Source organism: Synchiropus splendidus, chromosome 15, assembly GCF_027744825.2.
Source record: "Synchiropus splendidus isolate RoL2022-P1 chromosome 15, RoL_Sspl_1.0, whole genome shotgun sequence".
Taxonomy (NCBI): Eukaryota; Metazoa; Chordata; class Actinopteri; order Syngnathiformes; family Callionymidae; genus Synchiropus; species Synchiropus splendidus.
In genome coordinates this window covers 7,366,536-7,382,536 of record NC_071348.1, presented here as the reverse complement: position 1 = coordinate 7,382,536, position 16,001 = coordinate 7,366,536, and the positions used below count along the sequence as shown (strand labels likewise).

Here is a 16,001-nt window from a genome sequence, read left to right as displayed (position 1 = left end):
TACTGAGATACATTCACGTAAAAAAAATATATATATATATTCGGTTGCCATGACAACCACCGGAGGAGGGCTCATACAAGCTATGCTGTATAGCTTGGCTCATTTCATCCCTCAATTCTATTAAAAGGTGCATCATTACAGATCACTTCAACAGAAAATGTAATGTTAAATGATATAAACCAAACAGAACAATGGGGGTTGCTTTCAAAAGTGTTTATTAAAACAGTCATATGCCTTGTCTTTCAACATTCACTGGAAATGTTTAAGAGTTTAGACAAAAAACTGAAGCCACTACTCATGTGTGCATCTCAGGCAACAACTGCATATGAAGTAACATACCTACTCCATCATTTATGACCTCTAACAATCAGAATCAGAAACAACACACCTAGAAGACACTGAATCCAGGACATCCAAGCAGAAAGCTGGAGCTGTAAAATCCATTTTGCATTATAATCGAGGGGTTCCAGTGGAGTGCCACGCATTTGTCTTTTGTCCACAAAAATGCTCAGATGAGAAGTCCAAGGTGAAAAGAAAACATGTGGAAGACATTCTGATCATTCACAGCTCAGACAAACCAAGCCATTTCATGTGTCGCTTCTGAAGCAGACTGGAGAAATTCACGACTTCAGAAGAGGTAAGATACAAAATATACACCCAACACAACACCTGGGTCTGTGTTGGAGATGTCAATTTTACACCAAGTGCTGATTCATCCACATCGGTGATGATTAAATATTGACCAATTTTTATTCCACATAAGGAACATTTCTCAGCAACCAAAACAAGAGGCTCATCCACGATTAGTGCGGCATAAAAGGATGACGAATTTAGCGGCCCATGGTCGGCATGGTAACAGCTGGGCTGGTCACTGTGGCGTCCTCTGCCTTCCATTGTGATGTCACCGTCTTGATCTGGGTGTAGAACTGGATGCCCTGGACATGAAAACACCATCAGTCATCTCTTCACCGCCTCATGTGCTTGTCGAGTACCTGTTTGCCATAGAAGTTTGTGTCTCCTCTGAATGATCCTCTGGAGCCAGTGAATGAAAACATTGGAAGAGGGACTGGGATGGGAACGTTCACTCCGATCTAGACAAAAACACGGGGGGGATGGGGGGAAAAGACAAAACCAGATGACAAGTTGACTCACTGGGAGGAATAAAAATCCCTGTATCTTCATACTTAACAGTCAAAAATATGTCATTGACACAGTACAAACAGGACCAAAACCTGACATTTAAAAATAAGAGCTCAGACAGCTTCACTAGTAAATACAGAGCAGTGGTTGTATGGTCAGAAAACTGAGTGTTAACAGGTTGTTTAACTGCTCAACAATGTGTGTCAGTCATGGCATTTTGGCCAGTCCTCACTTTGTCAAGCCTCATTTTTAGGGTTTAAAATTCTAAATAGGTTATTATAAGTGGGCTTTAGTTTGGTTACAAGTGAAGGTTAAGTTTAGCCATTTGTTTTAGATGGCTAGGTTTAGGGGGAGAGGCTGGGGTGAATGTCAACGTATATCAATGACAGTCCTCACCAAGATAGGAAGACAAAGGTGTGTGACTGTGTGTCGGATTGTGATTTCTACTTTGTGGGGACCAAGGGTGTGAAGTCACATTCAGCTCCCCATTGCGACCTCAGCACCACGCCATTGAACACTTCAGCACAGCATATTTACAACTTCACTCGAACTTGACGTCTAATGTTTCCTCAGTCTGCTATGAAACGCCTCCCACACACTCCAAACAGATGACTCACTCCAAGGATACAAACTTCCTTCATCTCCACATTTCAAACTCTCCTCTTCATTCCGAACATGTCTCACCTGGCCGACATCCACCTCGTGTGTGTATTTGCGAGCAGTGGCTCCGTTGGTGGTGAAGATAGCGGTGCCGTTGCCGTAGGGGTTTCTGTTGATCAGAGAAATGGCCTCATCCAGACTTTCCGCCTCAAGGACGACCAGCACCGGGCCAAAAATCTCCTCCTTGTAGCACGTCATGTCGGGCTGCAAAGATAAAGTTCCTGTCAACTCATTCGATGACACAAATCAAGTGGTTATTTCTGACCCATCTTTAAGTGTACAGCTTCCCCTTCAATAAACTGCAGATCTCATGGTTTCTACTGCGGCAGCATTGCACAGCACAATTCCTGCGTTAGAGGCAGCATTGTGCACTTGGCTCCTCTCCCGAACCTATATATAGAACATGACAGGTGGGAAAGTAGTGCACAAAAAGTAGACTCTCCACCCTGCCTGTTCCTCGCTCTTGATCCCAGACTCAAACAAAACAGTTGTTTTTAGGTCTTTTTAAAAAAGAAAAAAACACATTCCAACAAGGAGTTTTCCTCAACCTGTTGCAGGGGAGGAACCGGCCTCCTGAGAACAAACATGTCACGGCCGTTTCATACTCATCTGGGTTGCTTTAGGAGGAAGGCGGGTTTGTTTCACCTGGTACAAGAGGAACCATCCAGGAGCTCAACTTGTGAGGGTGAAAATCCAGGTAAGTTTCAAGCCTGTCACACTGTGTCGGGATACTTTGCATTTCTGTCTGTCGAGTTGAGCATGCTCTCCTGAGTGATGTAAGGGGAGGTCAAGTGGAGGATGATGACGGCCGTCTGACAGGATGACTACCATGAGACAGCGAGCACAGAGCGGATGTCACAGTGGAAGACAGCAGTGGGCGAATCCTTCACCTGCATCATTTGTTTGTTTCCACAGTGACAGTACAAAATAAATGTGGAAGCCAAAGAAACCCAGGAATATTCAGATTTATATATTTTGGATGCATGGTTTGAGTACAAAAACCAACAGTACTCAGATAAACACACTAATAAATCTATATTATTACTAACTTATGGCATATACAGTGCCCCCACAAGAGAAGATACCACACCACTTCGTCCATGGATATCACTCAAAAGACTCACTACTTTAATAACAAATGACCAGAAGTGAAGAAAAAAAAAAAATCAATGGCAAACTTGTTTTTCTCACTTCCTCCAGACCTTATCAAGTGTCATGCTGTGACACCAAGACTGCCGCTGATACTGGATCAGACACGTCTGATCTCCCGTCCTTTACTTCTGAAATGTAAATCTGATTTATCAGCTCTTCAATGTATTTCCTCCTCTTCCTATTCCGTGTCAACGCATGGTGTTTTGATAGTGTACGGATTTGTGATCCGAGGGCAACCGGCTCCCTTATTATGACTCCAAACGCAACGCTCCAGAGAGTACAAGCTCCAGTGAGAAGTGTCTGACGCTTCAGTGCACTCAAAGTTAGAGCTGAATTGGGAGAACACATGTCAGAGAGGTGTGGAGAATGGGTAGGACATTGACAGAAACAGTTGAGAAACAGCAGCGGGTCTAGTGCTGAAAACACATCAAAATTCACATCTGCTGCTGTGTCTGACGGTCAAAGACGAATCAAGACAAAAGCAGCCAGGGAATCGAACCTCTTTGTTTAAGCAAACGTCCTCCGTCAGTCACATCGCTGCCAATCGTGCATGTGCTCAACACTTGTGCGTCAGTGGGTGGTAATGAATACACCAGAACATGAGTCTAATGTGGGAGCAGGACGCTGAGCTTTGTCAAACAGCTCAAACTAGTCAATAAATAGTTAATGCAACTGATCCAGAGGAAACCTGCAGCAACTGAGAGCCTTAAAGTATTACAATCCCCCTCATCATCCCAAGCTCACGAGTACACCGCAGTATTACTGGAACAGATGACCAAAGGAACATGTTTAATCTGTGCAAACACATGGTGTTGAACTGAAACAGTGGGACTGACATGAAGACGCACAACTGTCCCCACGCAACACCAGACTCAAGTTCAACACTTGGCACTGAATTTTTCTGAATTCAGCATTACAGGCCCTAAATCTGTATTAGAGATATATAATTCACAACACGACAATCATTTCAATGGAACCTCAGAGTTTTTAAACTGAGAGCGCCAAAGTGCAGTGTTGGTGTCCAGAAAACCCTGCAGGTGAACTCCCAACCTTGGAAATAAGTGGCAAAGGTTTTGTCAGAAAGCAGATGGTGAAGAGAACGTGAGCCAAATGCAAATATTCACTTCAAATCTACTAGCGAGAGACCAAGTTTTAGTAAGCAATGCTATTGATTCCGCAGTCTGATATTTACCAGATCAGGGGAATCTAAAAGTCTGGCCACTCATGTTTGAGAGCAGATGGGCTTGAAATAATGATGCCCTCGTCTATAGCTGCTCCTTTTGCACACTGGAAACTAGCTTTCTGTTTTATTGAACCGCTGTTTACTTCTGGGCAGCCATGAGGCATCTGGGATCCGTCTTACCGTGACTTTGCCCAAGATGGTGGGTCCGACAAAATTTCCATTTTCAAAGCCTTTGACGGAGACATTTCTCCCATCCAGCAGCAGCTTGGCTCCTTCTTCGACACCACTCTGGATCAAAGACTCCACTCTGTTCTTGGCATCAGGGGAAATAAGAGGACCCACATCAGCTCCAGGTTGGTCACCTTAAAGCCAAACAAAGTGGTTTTGGTGTCAACATTATAAAGCCCAAGATCATTAAAAAAAAAAAAAAGCCATTGCAACTTTTGTCCTTAACTTACCTGCATTTACTCGCAGCGACTTGGAACGCTCCACCAGCTCTGGCAGCCATTCACGAGAATCCCCTACAAAAATAGCAGTGGACAGAGCCATGCAGCGCTGGCCAGCAGCTCCGAAGGCTGCACCCACCAGCTGGTTGATCGTGTTCTCTTTGTTGGCGTCGGGCATCACCACACCATGGTTCTTGGCACCCTGATATGTAGAAAATGTGGGACACAGCAGTAGGATTTCAGAGACAGGGTGGACATCAAAGACCTACAGCATTCTGCGAAACACACATCGTAAATCGCAGCAAGATACAGCAGTGTGGTTAAGTCCCCAACAGGAATTGAAGATAAAAGAACTATACAGCTGTGTGACACAGATACAGTGGAATGGGGTTGACACGTACCATGTTGGACTGCACCCTTTTGCCGTTCTTGGAGCCGCGCTCGTAGATGTACTCGCCCGCCTGATTGGATCCCACAAAGCTGATGGCCTTGATAGCCGGATGGTCACAGATGAAGTTCACAGCTAGACCACAGAAGGAGAGAACAGTCTCAGCAGAGCCGGGCCCTCCAGGCACAAGCAAAGAGCAGAAACACTCTGCATACTTAGATTATATTCAGCACCTATTATGGAAATTTCACATCTGCATATTACCTGAAGGTACTGCATTATTGTTTGAATAAAATCTGCAATACCAAAGGTTCCAAAACACACAGGACGTTCAGCTCCCACCTGCATGCTGCCCATGGATGATGTTGAGCGTGCCGTCAGGGGCACCGGAATCCTGAAGCAGCTTGGCCAGGAGCATGGTGCAGCCCGGCACTCGCTCGGAGGGCTTCATGAGGTAGGTGTTCCCGCACACCATGCCGATGGGAAACATCCAGAGAGGTATCATGGCTGGGAAGTTGAAGGGAGCGATGCCGGCACACACACCGATGGGAAGTCTGTAGGTGTAAGTGTCCATGTCTTTGGTGATGGAGGGCAAAGTTTCACCAAGCATGAGGGACGTAACGCTGCACGCATGCTCAACCACCTCTGTTGGAAAAAAGATGAGATATTACTAAACCAACGCAGCATTAGTGTGAAAAGGCTGCGAAAATAGGTGATGTGATACACCGCCTTTTAAGCACTTAAGATCCTTAGGTCAAAGCAGAACAGCACTCCACCTGTTAATTGATTCATTTTCTCTTTGAGTAGGCAGCAATAAAGCCGGTAAACACTTCAAACATTGGGAGCAGTACTGTGGGAATATCACCAACACTGGCAGCATACCTGCAGATGAAGCCTGCCTTATGGCTGATAACCAAATTAGAGAACCAGAAGCAGCAAAGCGCGCCGAAGCTGCAAACTGTACCAAGTACAGAAAACACTTCATAACAACGTCTCGTAATAGAGTGAATCTATTGTCGCTGACTTGCAAGACTGCGCAGCTTCTCCACGTGAATCTCCTTTACAAACAGGCTGCTAAAGAGTACGGGCCGAGTGACGGAGCGGCACAATCATCTTTGCATATTTTGCCTTTTGAATATTAAATAAAGTGGGGCACAGGAAAGTGCTGGCAGGCGACTGCCCGGTAAATAGACAGGACGAGCCCTTCCAGACACCAGAATGACAAAAAGAGACAGAGAAAGTGAATTTGCACAGACTACATTTACACTTAATGGTCATCAGCCTGAAACTTTAAGATGACTGCAGCTGGAGGCATTTACTTGTTCGCATTCCTCTGCCACCAGAGTTCTGCTCCACAGCTGTCAGATTTCAGACCCAGCCACTTCACAGCTCGCCCATTAAGCGCAACTGAAAACGACTGGTTTCCGAATGCAACCGTTCATTTGTCACAGAGGTAATTCTTCACCATGGACCATCTGATCCACACTGTCTGCTGGTGCCCCCTCTTGCTAACAATTAGTCCCACATCTACATTAGCAGTCCAGATCATCTGGTCCTGAAACATCACTCTTTTCGGCTCTGTCGTGTGTCTCCCTCGCCCATCACTACCCTCTCTCTCTCCAATCCACATCGCCGCCCAGTGCCAGATCCACCAAGGCCAAGTCTACCCCTTAATATACTGTGAACATCACACCATAATACCGCACCCAACATAACTTCAAATTGTCAGCTCTCACAAGACAAATTCTGTTTAGAAACAGCGCTGTATAAACAAGACATGGCATTAAATAACCATGAAATAACAAGTTACGCAGCACAGTCTGGAATTTAGGATGTTATTTACTTACGCAGTCCTCGGAATACATCTCCTTCAGCATCAGCCAGAGTTTTGCCTTGCTCCAGTGTGATCAACCTGGCCAGTTCTTTCTATCAAGCAGCAAGGGAAAAGCACATTCAGGAAGTGAAGTTTCCAGTACACTACTTATGGATATACTGAAGATTAAATATAATAGAGGGAACAGTCCTCCATTATATTTTCCTCCAGAAAAAGTGATGTTCAAGCTTACATATTTTATATTAAGTATTGAACAAACACTTCCGTCAAAAAATATTTTCCCCCAACTGACTCAGGTTGAGTCCTGAAAATAGAAACAGTTGCAAGCTAGGAATGTGCGTGTAGCAAAGCAGTCAGAACTTGCAATGTTGTCTTTGATGAGCTGCTGGTATCGCAGGAAGATCTGCTGTCTGGTGAGGATTGAGGTTTCTGACCAGGACTGGAAGGCTCTGGAGCAGGAGTCCACCGCTGCCAGCATCTCCCCCTGAGTGGCTTTGGGAACACGTCCCACCACCTCATTAGTGGCCTGTAGAGGAAGAGATGGGCGATTAAGAGTCACATTGTGTCATCATTACTAGAACTTATTTCAATTCAAAGCATTTTCAACCAGCACATAACGTGGAATTTCCGATCACAAATGTAAGTCCACTGAACCACGGCCGCCCTGGCTCTGTGCAGCCAGCTTGAAGAACATCGGTTTTCCCTGCAGCCGTCTGTGCAGGTTAACCACAGTTCATCTCTGAATACTCACAGGGTTGTGGATGTCGAGCCATTCGGAAGTGTTGGATTCCACAAACTTGCCATCAATGAACAGCTTGGTGGTGGGCTAGAGGGCGAGAGGAACACAACATTACATCCATTTACAGTCTGGTTGCATCAGCAAAAGGCTTTTCAGACCATCGTTTCACTGTGACTGGTTGTAAAAGCTCAAAGAACATGCTTTTTCTGACATTAAGGGGAGCAGAAACATGAATAACAGAAGTGACTTTACACTTTACGGTGTAACATGTCGAACATTTCTACTTACAGCAGTTCTATTTTCATACAATCCATTAAATCATTCATTGAAATTATCCTACTTTTACAAATTATATGACTACAGGCTAATACATTTGAACCGAACGGTGAATGCACGATTATCCGCACCATCCTTTAACTTATTTTTGACTTATTTTGAAAATACTGTACATAAAACTGAAAAAAAAAACAGTTTCAATCCTGCAAAAACACTTGCAAAGCAGATATTTATGGACACTTGTGTTCCTCCTTGAAGCAAACTATAAAGCATGTCATTACATTTCGCCAAGAAAATATTTACTGATACTCGAAGAAGATACTGAAATATTGAGAAGAGGTAAACAATAATAATATTAACAATCTGCTTTATGCATTACATACACACAGTCTGCAAAAAAAAACAGGCAGTTTAATGTTGCACAAGTGAAAATGTGTTATGACAGTGCATTGATGGTTGTGACAGTGCTTTTGCATGTTAAAGTGGAAATAAAAAAGATTGCATTGGAAACAGCTCTGGGGCACTTCATATCTAGAGGTTGACATATGAGATACGACAGGAGTTGCTCTGAACAATGTTTATGGATGACATTTTGTTAGCAGCCAGTGAGGAGAACAGGTCGAGTTGAAAGTACGGCTCAGAAAAAGAGCGCATATTTATGAAAAGCTGAAGGTGAAAACATTCGAATGGAAAAACAATGCAGAGCAAAAGGAAAGGACTGACTGCTGACTTCACACCAGAAAGTTTATATATATATATATATAAAAATCAGAAAAAAAACATTCCAGCAGTGGCATTTGGCGTGATGTGTGGTCTGGTGACTGCTGCTGCAGAAGGTCAGAATATGAGCTGGATGCCAAAGACTATGAGGGATGCGTTAGATTAGGCGATGACTAACACATGATGAGGCAGTAAAGATAAAGAAAAAAGCCATTGTGTGGACAGTCTTCATAAAATATAACCACACCATGGCTGAAAAGATTAAGGTAAGGTTGTCAATACTGTCATGTGCACCGCATATAGAGGACTGAACCGTGCGGTGACATATATGACATTGAACTATGTATAAAATACAACATAACTAACAAAAAAAAAACAACTAAAATAGATTTTGTGCTGTTTTGTCTGGGTCCACAGAACACTTTCTAAAGCTGTGATGTCACAAGTGTCATTTTCACTGTGGAAACACATCCCTAAGACTCAGAACTCTGTGGTGGTCACTGAATAAATCTTGCAGCAACCTGTTCATTGAATCCATTCAATAGGTGACATCTATTGTTTGGCTAGATGATGACATTACCCCACACAAAAGCCTGTCAAAACCAAGCAGGTACGCAGCATTAGAGAAGAAACTCATAAGCGAGGGGTCGTTTTAAGCACTCGGCTCTTGAGTGTGAAGCAGTTCATGAGCACAATTATCCCACAACAGAGTGTGTATAGGAAGCGGGGAGCTTCAAAGAAGCACTAATTTTAGGAGAAAAATTAGACTGCATGTTCAAAGAGTAGAGGGTAGTGACACTCTGAATAAATCTCATTTGCATAGAAAGCGAAGGATAAAGGTTCCTGTTTAAAAATACACAAAAGCAAAGCAAACAGTGAGGACAAGTACGGAGGAGGAGGATAAACCTCTAGTGTTTCAGGACCACCCAAACTTTAGATAAGTCGTTGATCTTATAGAGTAATGCAAGATTGAAACTTTTGAAATTTTTACTTGTTTGAATTGGAAAAAAAAGCTCTTTTAAATGCCAACTTGGTGCCGTCAGAACTAACTTTTTTTTTAAGCTGGCAAAATGTTATTCCTTAAGACAGTGTTGGGATGTCGGGGGGGATAAACTTTTGGTATTGAACCATCACTTTTACATACCAGCATACCTTACTCCTTTAACTATTTGATTTATTGCCATCGTCTGGCAAAATGTGACTCTTGTATGTTCACTTATTCAGCATAAACACAGGGATTGAATGATAGCTACAGACCATACAGACACTTGTTGCACTTGTGCTGAGATGCAGTGAGGCAGAGCAGCTCACAACACTCTTTGCCAAAACTATTTGAACTGCATGTCATCTTTACATGACTTTGAAGAGTTTGTTTGCCTTTGCAAACAGACCTGGATCATCATCTGACAGAGACAAAAGACAAAACTCAGCATACAGTACAGATCAAAATAGTATAGACTTAGATAATCCGTTTTGATTTCATTCATAATATGAATGCTGGAGGAATATTGATCTGCTTCACGTCACTCCTTCTTGTAGACTGCGTGCACTTTGGAAAGACGTTTGCTTTAAACAAGCGAGTGGATGGAGACAATTGTAACGCGACTCATTTTTGAAGCTTATGCAACCGCTTACCACAGATGAGGAGTAGCACATGCGACCCAGCTGAAGGGGGGCCTGCAAACAAACACACGGAAAAGTGTTTCAGCCGACACATAAATGCTGGTTTGGCAACATGCAACCTCCGCATCGCTCAACAACCAAACGTGTTGCAACACACTGAACTTGTTTGGCGGACGGACTGCATGGTGGCTACTTTGTTAGCTAGCCGCTGAGCTCCCGAGCTATCTTGACAGTCATCCCAGTCGAACTAAAACACCCAGACAAGAAACGCACCAGGGCTACCTTCTTGGTTAAAACAGAGCGGAGAATGGTCGCCATGGTGGACGGTTCACTGGTTCTGCACTGAAGCCCTTCAACCGACCCACAGACAGCAGAGAACTTCACACGGTGAAGGTGCAGCAGAGCGCCGTGCGGCTGCGTAAGCACGCTGATCTATACAATGCCGATGACGCAAATCTAGTTAAGGCAACTACGATATAGCATTTGTAGATCTGCAATAATGACGATTGCCTCTATTGGCCACTTGTCGATAATATGGGTGGGTGGAAGCAGTTTCAACAACCAATCACTGCTTGAATTCATCAACGCCCTAAAATGTAGAAAGCTGGTTGGCTGCGCTTAAAGAAATACATATATAGAGATAACTGAATAAAAATATAATTTAAACACGTTTTTTTTTAGGTCGAGTCAACTGGGAAACTACGAGGGAGAGGGTATCTTAGCTTTGTAGGCCGGAGAACACAGTCATGAACACTCAATGGCGGGTGGCAGTTTCCATGGTAACTGGCAACCAGGCAACAGAAAACATGGAGTTCCTACAGTGGAGTTGTAATGATGTTGCAAGATGGATTGAAGCCATGGGATTTCCACAATATGCAGTGAGTTAATAACATTCTAATGCAGAGCGACACAATCCCATTTCTCCTCTCACTGTTCCGCAGGCATGTTTCTCAGAGAACTGCATTACTGGAAGGAAGCTCATCTTGGTGGACTGCGCGATCTTGCCCAAACTTGGCATCACTGACTTTAAAGACATGCAGGTATGCTTTTATGAATTAGACCCCAACAGTAGCAACGATTTTGGTTTAATTTTACATCTGTGAAACGCAACTGTCAGACTGCAGCTCCCAAATGCTCTCAGTCTTACACACAACTGTAACACTGTTCTGTACTATTTTATTGTTTATTCACTGCATTATTTGATTTATTCTGTTACATTATTATTTTATTTTTCATAGAATTTGATGTGATGTTATTCTTCAGTTCACTCTGCTTAGAAGACCTATTGCCGATGGAGAACTGCTTCCATAAATAATAGGGTGGGAATTTCAAACTTCAGGCCCAATGACCAAATCCACATTGGCATTGACATTTAAACACTCATCACCAACTTAAGTTAAATGACATGAAAAATAAATATTTAAAAAAATAAATAAATAAACCAGAGATAATAAATGTAAATAAATTATTTGGAATATTTCAAAAACCAAGAAGTAATGCACACAAAAGGGAGAAAACATGTCGGTTGTGAAGGAGGTCTGTCATGTATTTTGAATCTGCCTACAGAAACGCTTCATTCATAGTGTCTGGCTATTACCATTGAGGTTGTTTAGACTCTTATAGGCTGTGATCGGTGAGCAACTTGGACTGTGTGAGGCAATCTGGCTCTTTGCCTGGTTCAGATTGACACCCTGGATTACAAGTCAACATATTGTTAAACAACATCCAATACCCCAAAAGTAGACAACATAATACAGTAGTTTACAAAGCTAATAAGATACGAACATTCCTGCTCACTTAAAGTGTAATGCCAGCGAAAGACATTTTGAACAGTGACACGTCCAAGTGTCCATAAAATCATCGTCCACGGGGAAGTGTGAATAAAAGTCATCCCCCACTCTGAGTCTGAGCTCATTTTAAATGCGCTTAGGCCTGATAGAAAACTGTTCTGTGGTCAGATTAATGAAAATTTGAAATCATTTTTGGACACAGTGTCCTGCAAGCCACTGATAGTATTGAGTCTCATTGCATATATATATTTTCAATTTTGCAGTCGAAAGTCTCAGTTTCAACGTGTGAAATGTGGTTGACGTTATCTTCTTCTAGTCTTTTCCCATTTCCCACTAGCGTTTGCCAGAAGAGTCTAAAAAACTTCAATGTATATATATTCATCTTGTCACTAGAGTAGTGTTGTAGTACTTGCGGTTGGTCTCAAAACCACACGTCCAAGGTCTTGTCTCAAAATAGACTGCATTTCCGGGCCAGTCTCACCTCAGACGTGATGGACTCCTGTTTTTTTTGTCAAGGTCAGTTGAGGCCACAGCTGAGGTTTTTTTTTATTTTTAATCATAAATGTGCGAAATTGTCGAGTTCAAATGCACCTAATGTAGTCTTTTCTTTTGGCCTCGGTTAGTTGATCTGGAATACGACACTACACCAAAGTAGGGTGGATTCACTAGGCACACACTGAGATGTGATCCTTGCTGTGCTGACCTGCATAGTACTGAACTAGAATACTTTGTTGGTCACATATGGGATCAGTTTAATGCTGGACCTCATTTTCTTACGCAACTGTCTACAGGAATTCACTGAAATAGTAGCTGAAGGTCTTTTATCTGTGACTGTTTTTTGTGTTTATTTTCTGGAATTTTCATGACTCAACCACTGTTACGTAACTCTGTTTTAATGCTGTCCCGTGTTTCCCTCCACACTCACATTGCTAGGCATCAGGAAACACATGATCTTTGATCAAAGGATGCGTGTCTAACACTTCGATTAGTGTGCATTACACAGCAAAAAGTTAAGTATAAACAAATGTTAAGTATGTTTAAGTATGTTAAAAACAAAAAAAAATGTTAAGTATAAACAAATAGGCATCACTGCGCAGCCCCAAATTGTGTTTGTCTAGATTTAAAAGTCAGTTCCAGATGAGTGCTGGTTTACATCTTGAGCAGTTTGTAAAGTTTTAAAACTGATGGCAGAAACGCGATAACTGCGGCACCAATAATGGCTTGTCACATCAAGGTTTTACAGTTCCCCTCTGTAGCCATCATAGCGAGAAGCCAGCAACAACAAACTGGTGGCACTGGCTCAGTTGTACATCTCATTTGAAAGTCGCACACTTAGAACAGTGTGACATCCAATTACAGTTGTGCGCTCCGGCTGTGCATGAATGCACTAACTCCCCTCACATCAGCTGAATTCTGCTCACACTTGAAATTGTTTTCTGCTCGTGCTGAGGTCAGAATTACATTGGTTAAATAGATCTTTTTTTTTTCACTTCACTGTAAAAACATTCAAAAGGCAGTGGGTTTGAATGATGACAGGATATTGCAAGACATTGTTGTTGTCCTTTGGTGATGTCGAAGAACTAAACCTGTCTTTGGCGGACTTGGACCCTTATTGTGAATCCCTGATCTTTGGAGGATCTCAGTAGGACCTCCTTACTAACTGAGGTTAGATATTGTCAACAAGCAGTTTATCAAAGGGCTCAACCCCGCTGTGCCATCCGCAGGCAATTTCTGCTAATGTGCGTGAGCTGCTCGGGATCACAGGGACCCCGCGGAGTCGAAGCATTGCCGACCCTCGACGGGACCACATGGGTCTGTACTTGGAGAGGAAGAGCAAGACAGGTGAACAAACAGACCGGCTAACCTTTCAGCAGTACCGGGATGACGCATCTCCGTCTGAGCTCAATACGAATTGACAGCAGTCGCATAAAAACCTTGAATGTTTTGAATAATAAAGCACATCTATTTGAATTTTCTTCACTTACTGCCAACAGCCTGAAGATGGGTTCTGTGCTTTATTGACCTCATATAATGCTTTAAAGTGGTGCCCTGTGCTGTGTTCTCTGGCACTTTACATCAAAACAATCGGCTGAGCCGTCAACAAAGGACACAAAATTGATGGTCTGTTTGTGTTTCTGGTTTTCATCATCATAAATGTGAGATTTTTTAGCAGCATTTGGGAAAAACCATTAAAATAGCTTTTTAGATTGTTTTCAACTTTTACCACATAAACTATGTCCATATAAAAAAATGAGCTCACTGCCCATGTTCTTTTGATACTTTTTTACTGGTTTCGGGAACAAAAAGAGAACTATTTATTCCAAGTGAAACAAACATGACGGTTAATCTACTTTGGCGTGCCTCATAGGAAATTGGGAGGATAATGTGGGACAGATGAGGTTGCGCTGTGTCAAGGTAGTTACCGTGGAACAAGAACAAAACACAGACGTTTACAAAAATGAACAAATGAGGGAGAAGCGCAGAAAGCGTTTGCCTTTTTTGCCTCGGGGAATAACAATGGAAAGAAAAACTCCTGAAGGAAACAGCTTTATTTATCACTGCTCACATGAAGATGAACTGTTTGTGAGCTGTACTTGGTGAGCAAAGACATCATGGCAAAAGAACCTTCAATACACAAGCGTTTTCTAACACGAGTCATGAAGTGAGTGAGTTAAGAGCTTACACAGATCTGTACAGTAATTGTGGGACACACCTGAAAAAAATCCTCAACAAAATGGAGGAACAACCTCAAATAACGATTTCAACTAAATATTAAACACAAGAAAACTAGAGCAGCCAACCTTCGCAAGATGACAAAAAGCCCCAATTTCATGCTGCCATGGGGCTCTGGGAGAGGAGGATGTTGCACTGCCGTCGGGTGCTGAGATATTCGAGCATCTCTGCAAAGGGCCTAATCTCCACTAGAGCAGTCTTGTGCACGTACTTTGCCAACTTGCACAAAAGGTTATAGGATCATTGTGTCCGATCGTGAGGGGTTGAGTGCCAAACAGACCCAGAGGGAGACGGGCTTAATGTTTCAGCCAGCTCGACACTTTTCAGCCAATAATCTATGTAATACGCGCTTGAATATTCGGCTATAGGCGGATATATTTGGCGTGAGATGTGCTGATACGGAGAAGAATCCGTCAAAGAAATTGATGTTTCACGCCTGTTTTATTTTGAAAAAGCTTCCTTCAACAACACCACAGAGGACTAATCTGCTCCACTTCACCTCGATAACTGATCCACTTTGCTTCATAAATGTATAATGGTTCATAAAAAAAAATCCACGATGGCTGTACATAAGGGAAGGTAGGTGAGGTCTGTTTACCTTTGATGGCAAATACACACCTGATTTAAACATTTCTCTGCTCTGTGAATATTAAAGCGCATACTTTCATGTAGGAAATGAGCCAGAGTATTTTTACCTCCCTGTATTGCTGTTTCCACCACTGGTTTATCACTCCTTTGCATATCAAAGAGACACAATGTTCAAGGAAGGTTCAACAGCCTCAGAAGGATGTTGTTGTAAGAAGAGGCTGCACTAACTAGAGGAAACAACCCACATATATTGGCCTGTTCCCGAGTTTGTTTTTCCTCATTCACGTATTTATCTCAACAATTTAAGATGACTGGTCGGCTGATATCACAGATAGAAACTTTCATGTCAAAATAAATACATTAAATCACTGGTTTACACACATTCACTCCTATTAAAGTTACCACAATGATCATGAAGAAGAAGAAGAGCTACATATAGTACACAGATAGACGGGTGACTGGGTGAGTCGGTAGGTTGGTAAACAAACAGACCTTATTCAAAACAATACTCAATCTGACAACTTCAGCATCAATCTTCTTCTCACGCGTTTCTCTGTGGCCCCATTATTATGCTTCTTAATGTTTGACGATTCATCTGCAGTGTGAGCGAGGTGAAATGTCACTGTAACATACACTGGAATATGAAAGAAGGATCATGGTGATTCAGTTTTAACAGCTTATTCAATAGGATTCTGTCATTCTTCCTATTTAAAACAGTATTTTCAGCAA

General features: G+C 42.6%; 2 protein-coding genes across 3 annotated transcripts; one reads left to right on the top strand and one right to left on the bottom strand.

Annotated features, from left to right (window-relative positions):
• Positions 1 to 198: 198 nt before the first annotated feature.
• Positions 199 to 10,630, bottom strand: LOC128746726 (methylmalonate-semialdehyde dehydrogenase [acylating], mitochondrial-like). 2 transcript variants are annotated; one of them, XM_053843978.1, is made up of 12 exons: positions 10,435 to 10,630; positions 10,174 to 10,215; positions 7,555 to 7,629; positions 7,164 to 7,329; positions 6,817 to 6,891; positions 5,312 to 5,614; positions 4,983 to 5,104; positions 4,594 to 4,783; positions 4,316 to 4,497; positions 1,825 to 2,004; positions 993 to 1,091; positions 199 to 935 (listed from the first exon to the last, which is right to left on the bottom strand). In XM_053843978.1, the coding sequence occupies exons 1-12, from the start codon at positions 10,477 to 10,479 to the stop codon at positions 831 to 833; spliced, it is 1,584 nt and encodes a 527-aa protein (XP_053699953.1). In that variant the 5' UTR covers positions 10,480 to 10,630; the 3' UTR covers positions 199 to 830. The 2 variants fall into 2 exon arrangements, with proteins under 2 accessions (XP_053699953.1, XP_053699954.1); XM_053843979.1 differs by having other exon boundaries at positions 10,444 to 10,628.
• Positions 10,631 to 10,689: 59 nt separating this feature from the next.
• LOC128746727 (sterile alpha motif domain-containing protein 15-like) lies at positions 10,690 to 13,880 on the top strand. Its single transcript, XM_053843980.1, has 3 exons — positions 10,690 to 11,039; positions 11,103 to 11,201; positions 13,676 to 13,880. Exons 1-3 carry the CDS (start codon positions 10,908 to 10,910, stop codon positions 13,865 to 13,867), a joined length of 423 nt encoding a protein of 140 aa, XP_053699955.1. The 5' UTR covers positions 10,690 to 10,907; the 3' UTR covers positions 13,868 to 13,880.
• Positions 13,881 to 16,001: the final 2,121 nt, after the last annotated feature.

Excerpts from the sequence above, each read along its gene's own strand:
- LOC128746727 (XM_053843980.1), top strand. The coding sequence starts at position 10,908 with ATGAACACTCAATGGCGGGTGGCAGTTTCCATGGTAACTGGCAACCAG. Across the intron at positions 11,040-11,102 it reads TGGGATTTCCACAATATGCA|GCATGTTTCTCAGAGAACTG; the intron begins GTGAGTTAATAA and ends ACTGTTCCGCAG. Across the intron at positions 11,202-13,675 it reads CTGACTTTAAAGACATGCAG|GCAATTTCTGCTAATGTGCG; the intron begins GTATGCTTTTAT and ends TGCCATCCGCAG.
- LOC128746726 (XM_053843978.1), bottom strand. The coding sequence starts at position 10,479 with ATGGCGACCATTCTCCGCTCTGTTTTAACCAAGAAGGTAGCCCTG. Across the intron at positions 7,630-10,173 it reads TGTGCTACTCCTCATCTGTG|CCCACCACCAAGCTGTTCAT; the intron begins GTAAGCGGTTGC and ends CTCGCCCTCTAG. Across the intron at positions 2,005-4,315 it reads CCATCTTGGGCAAAGTCACG|CCCGACATGACGTGCTACAA; the intron begins GTAAGACGGATC and ends TTATCTTTGCAG.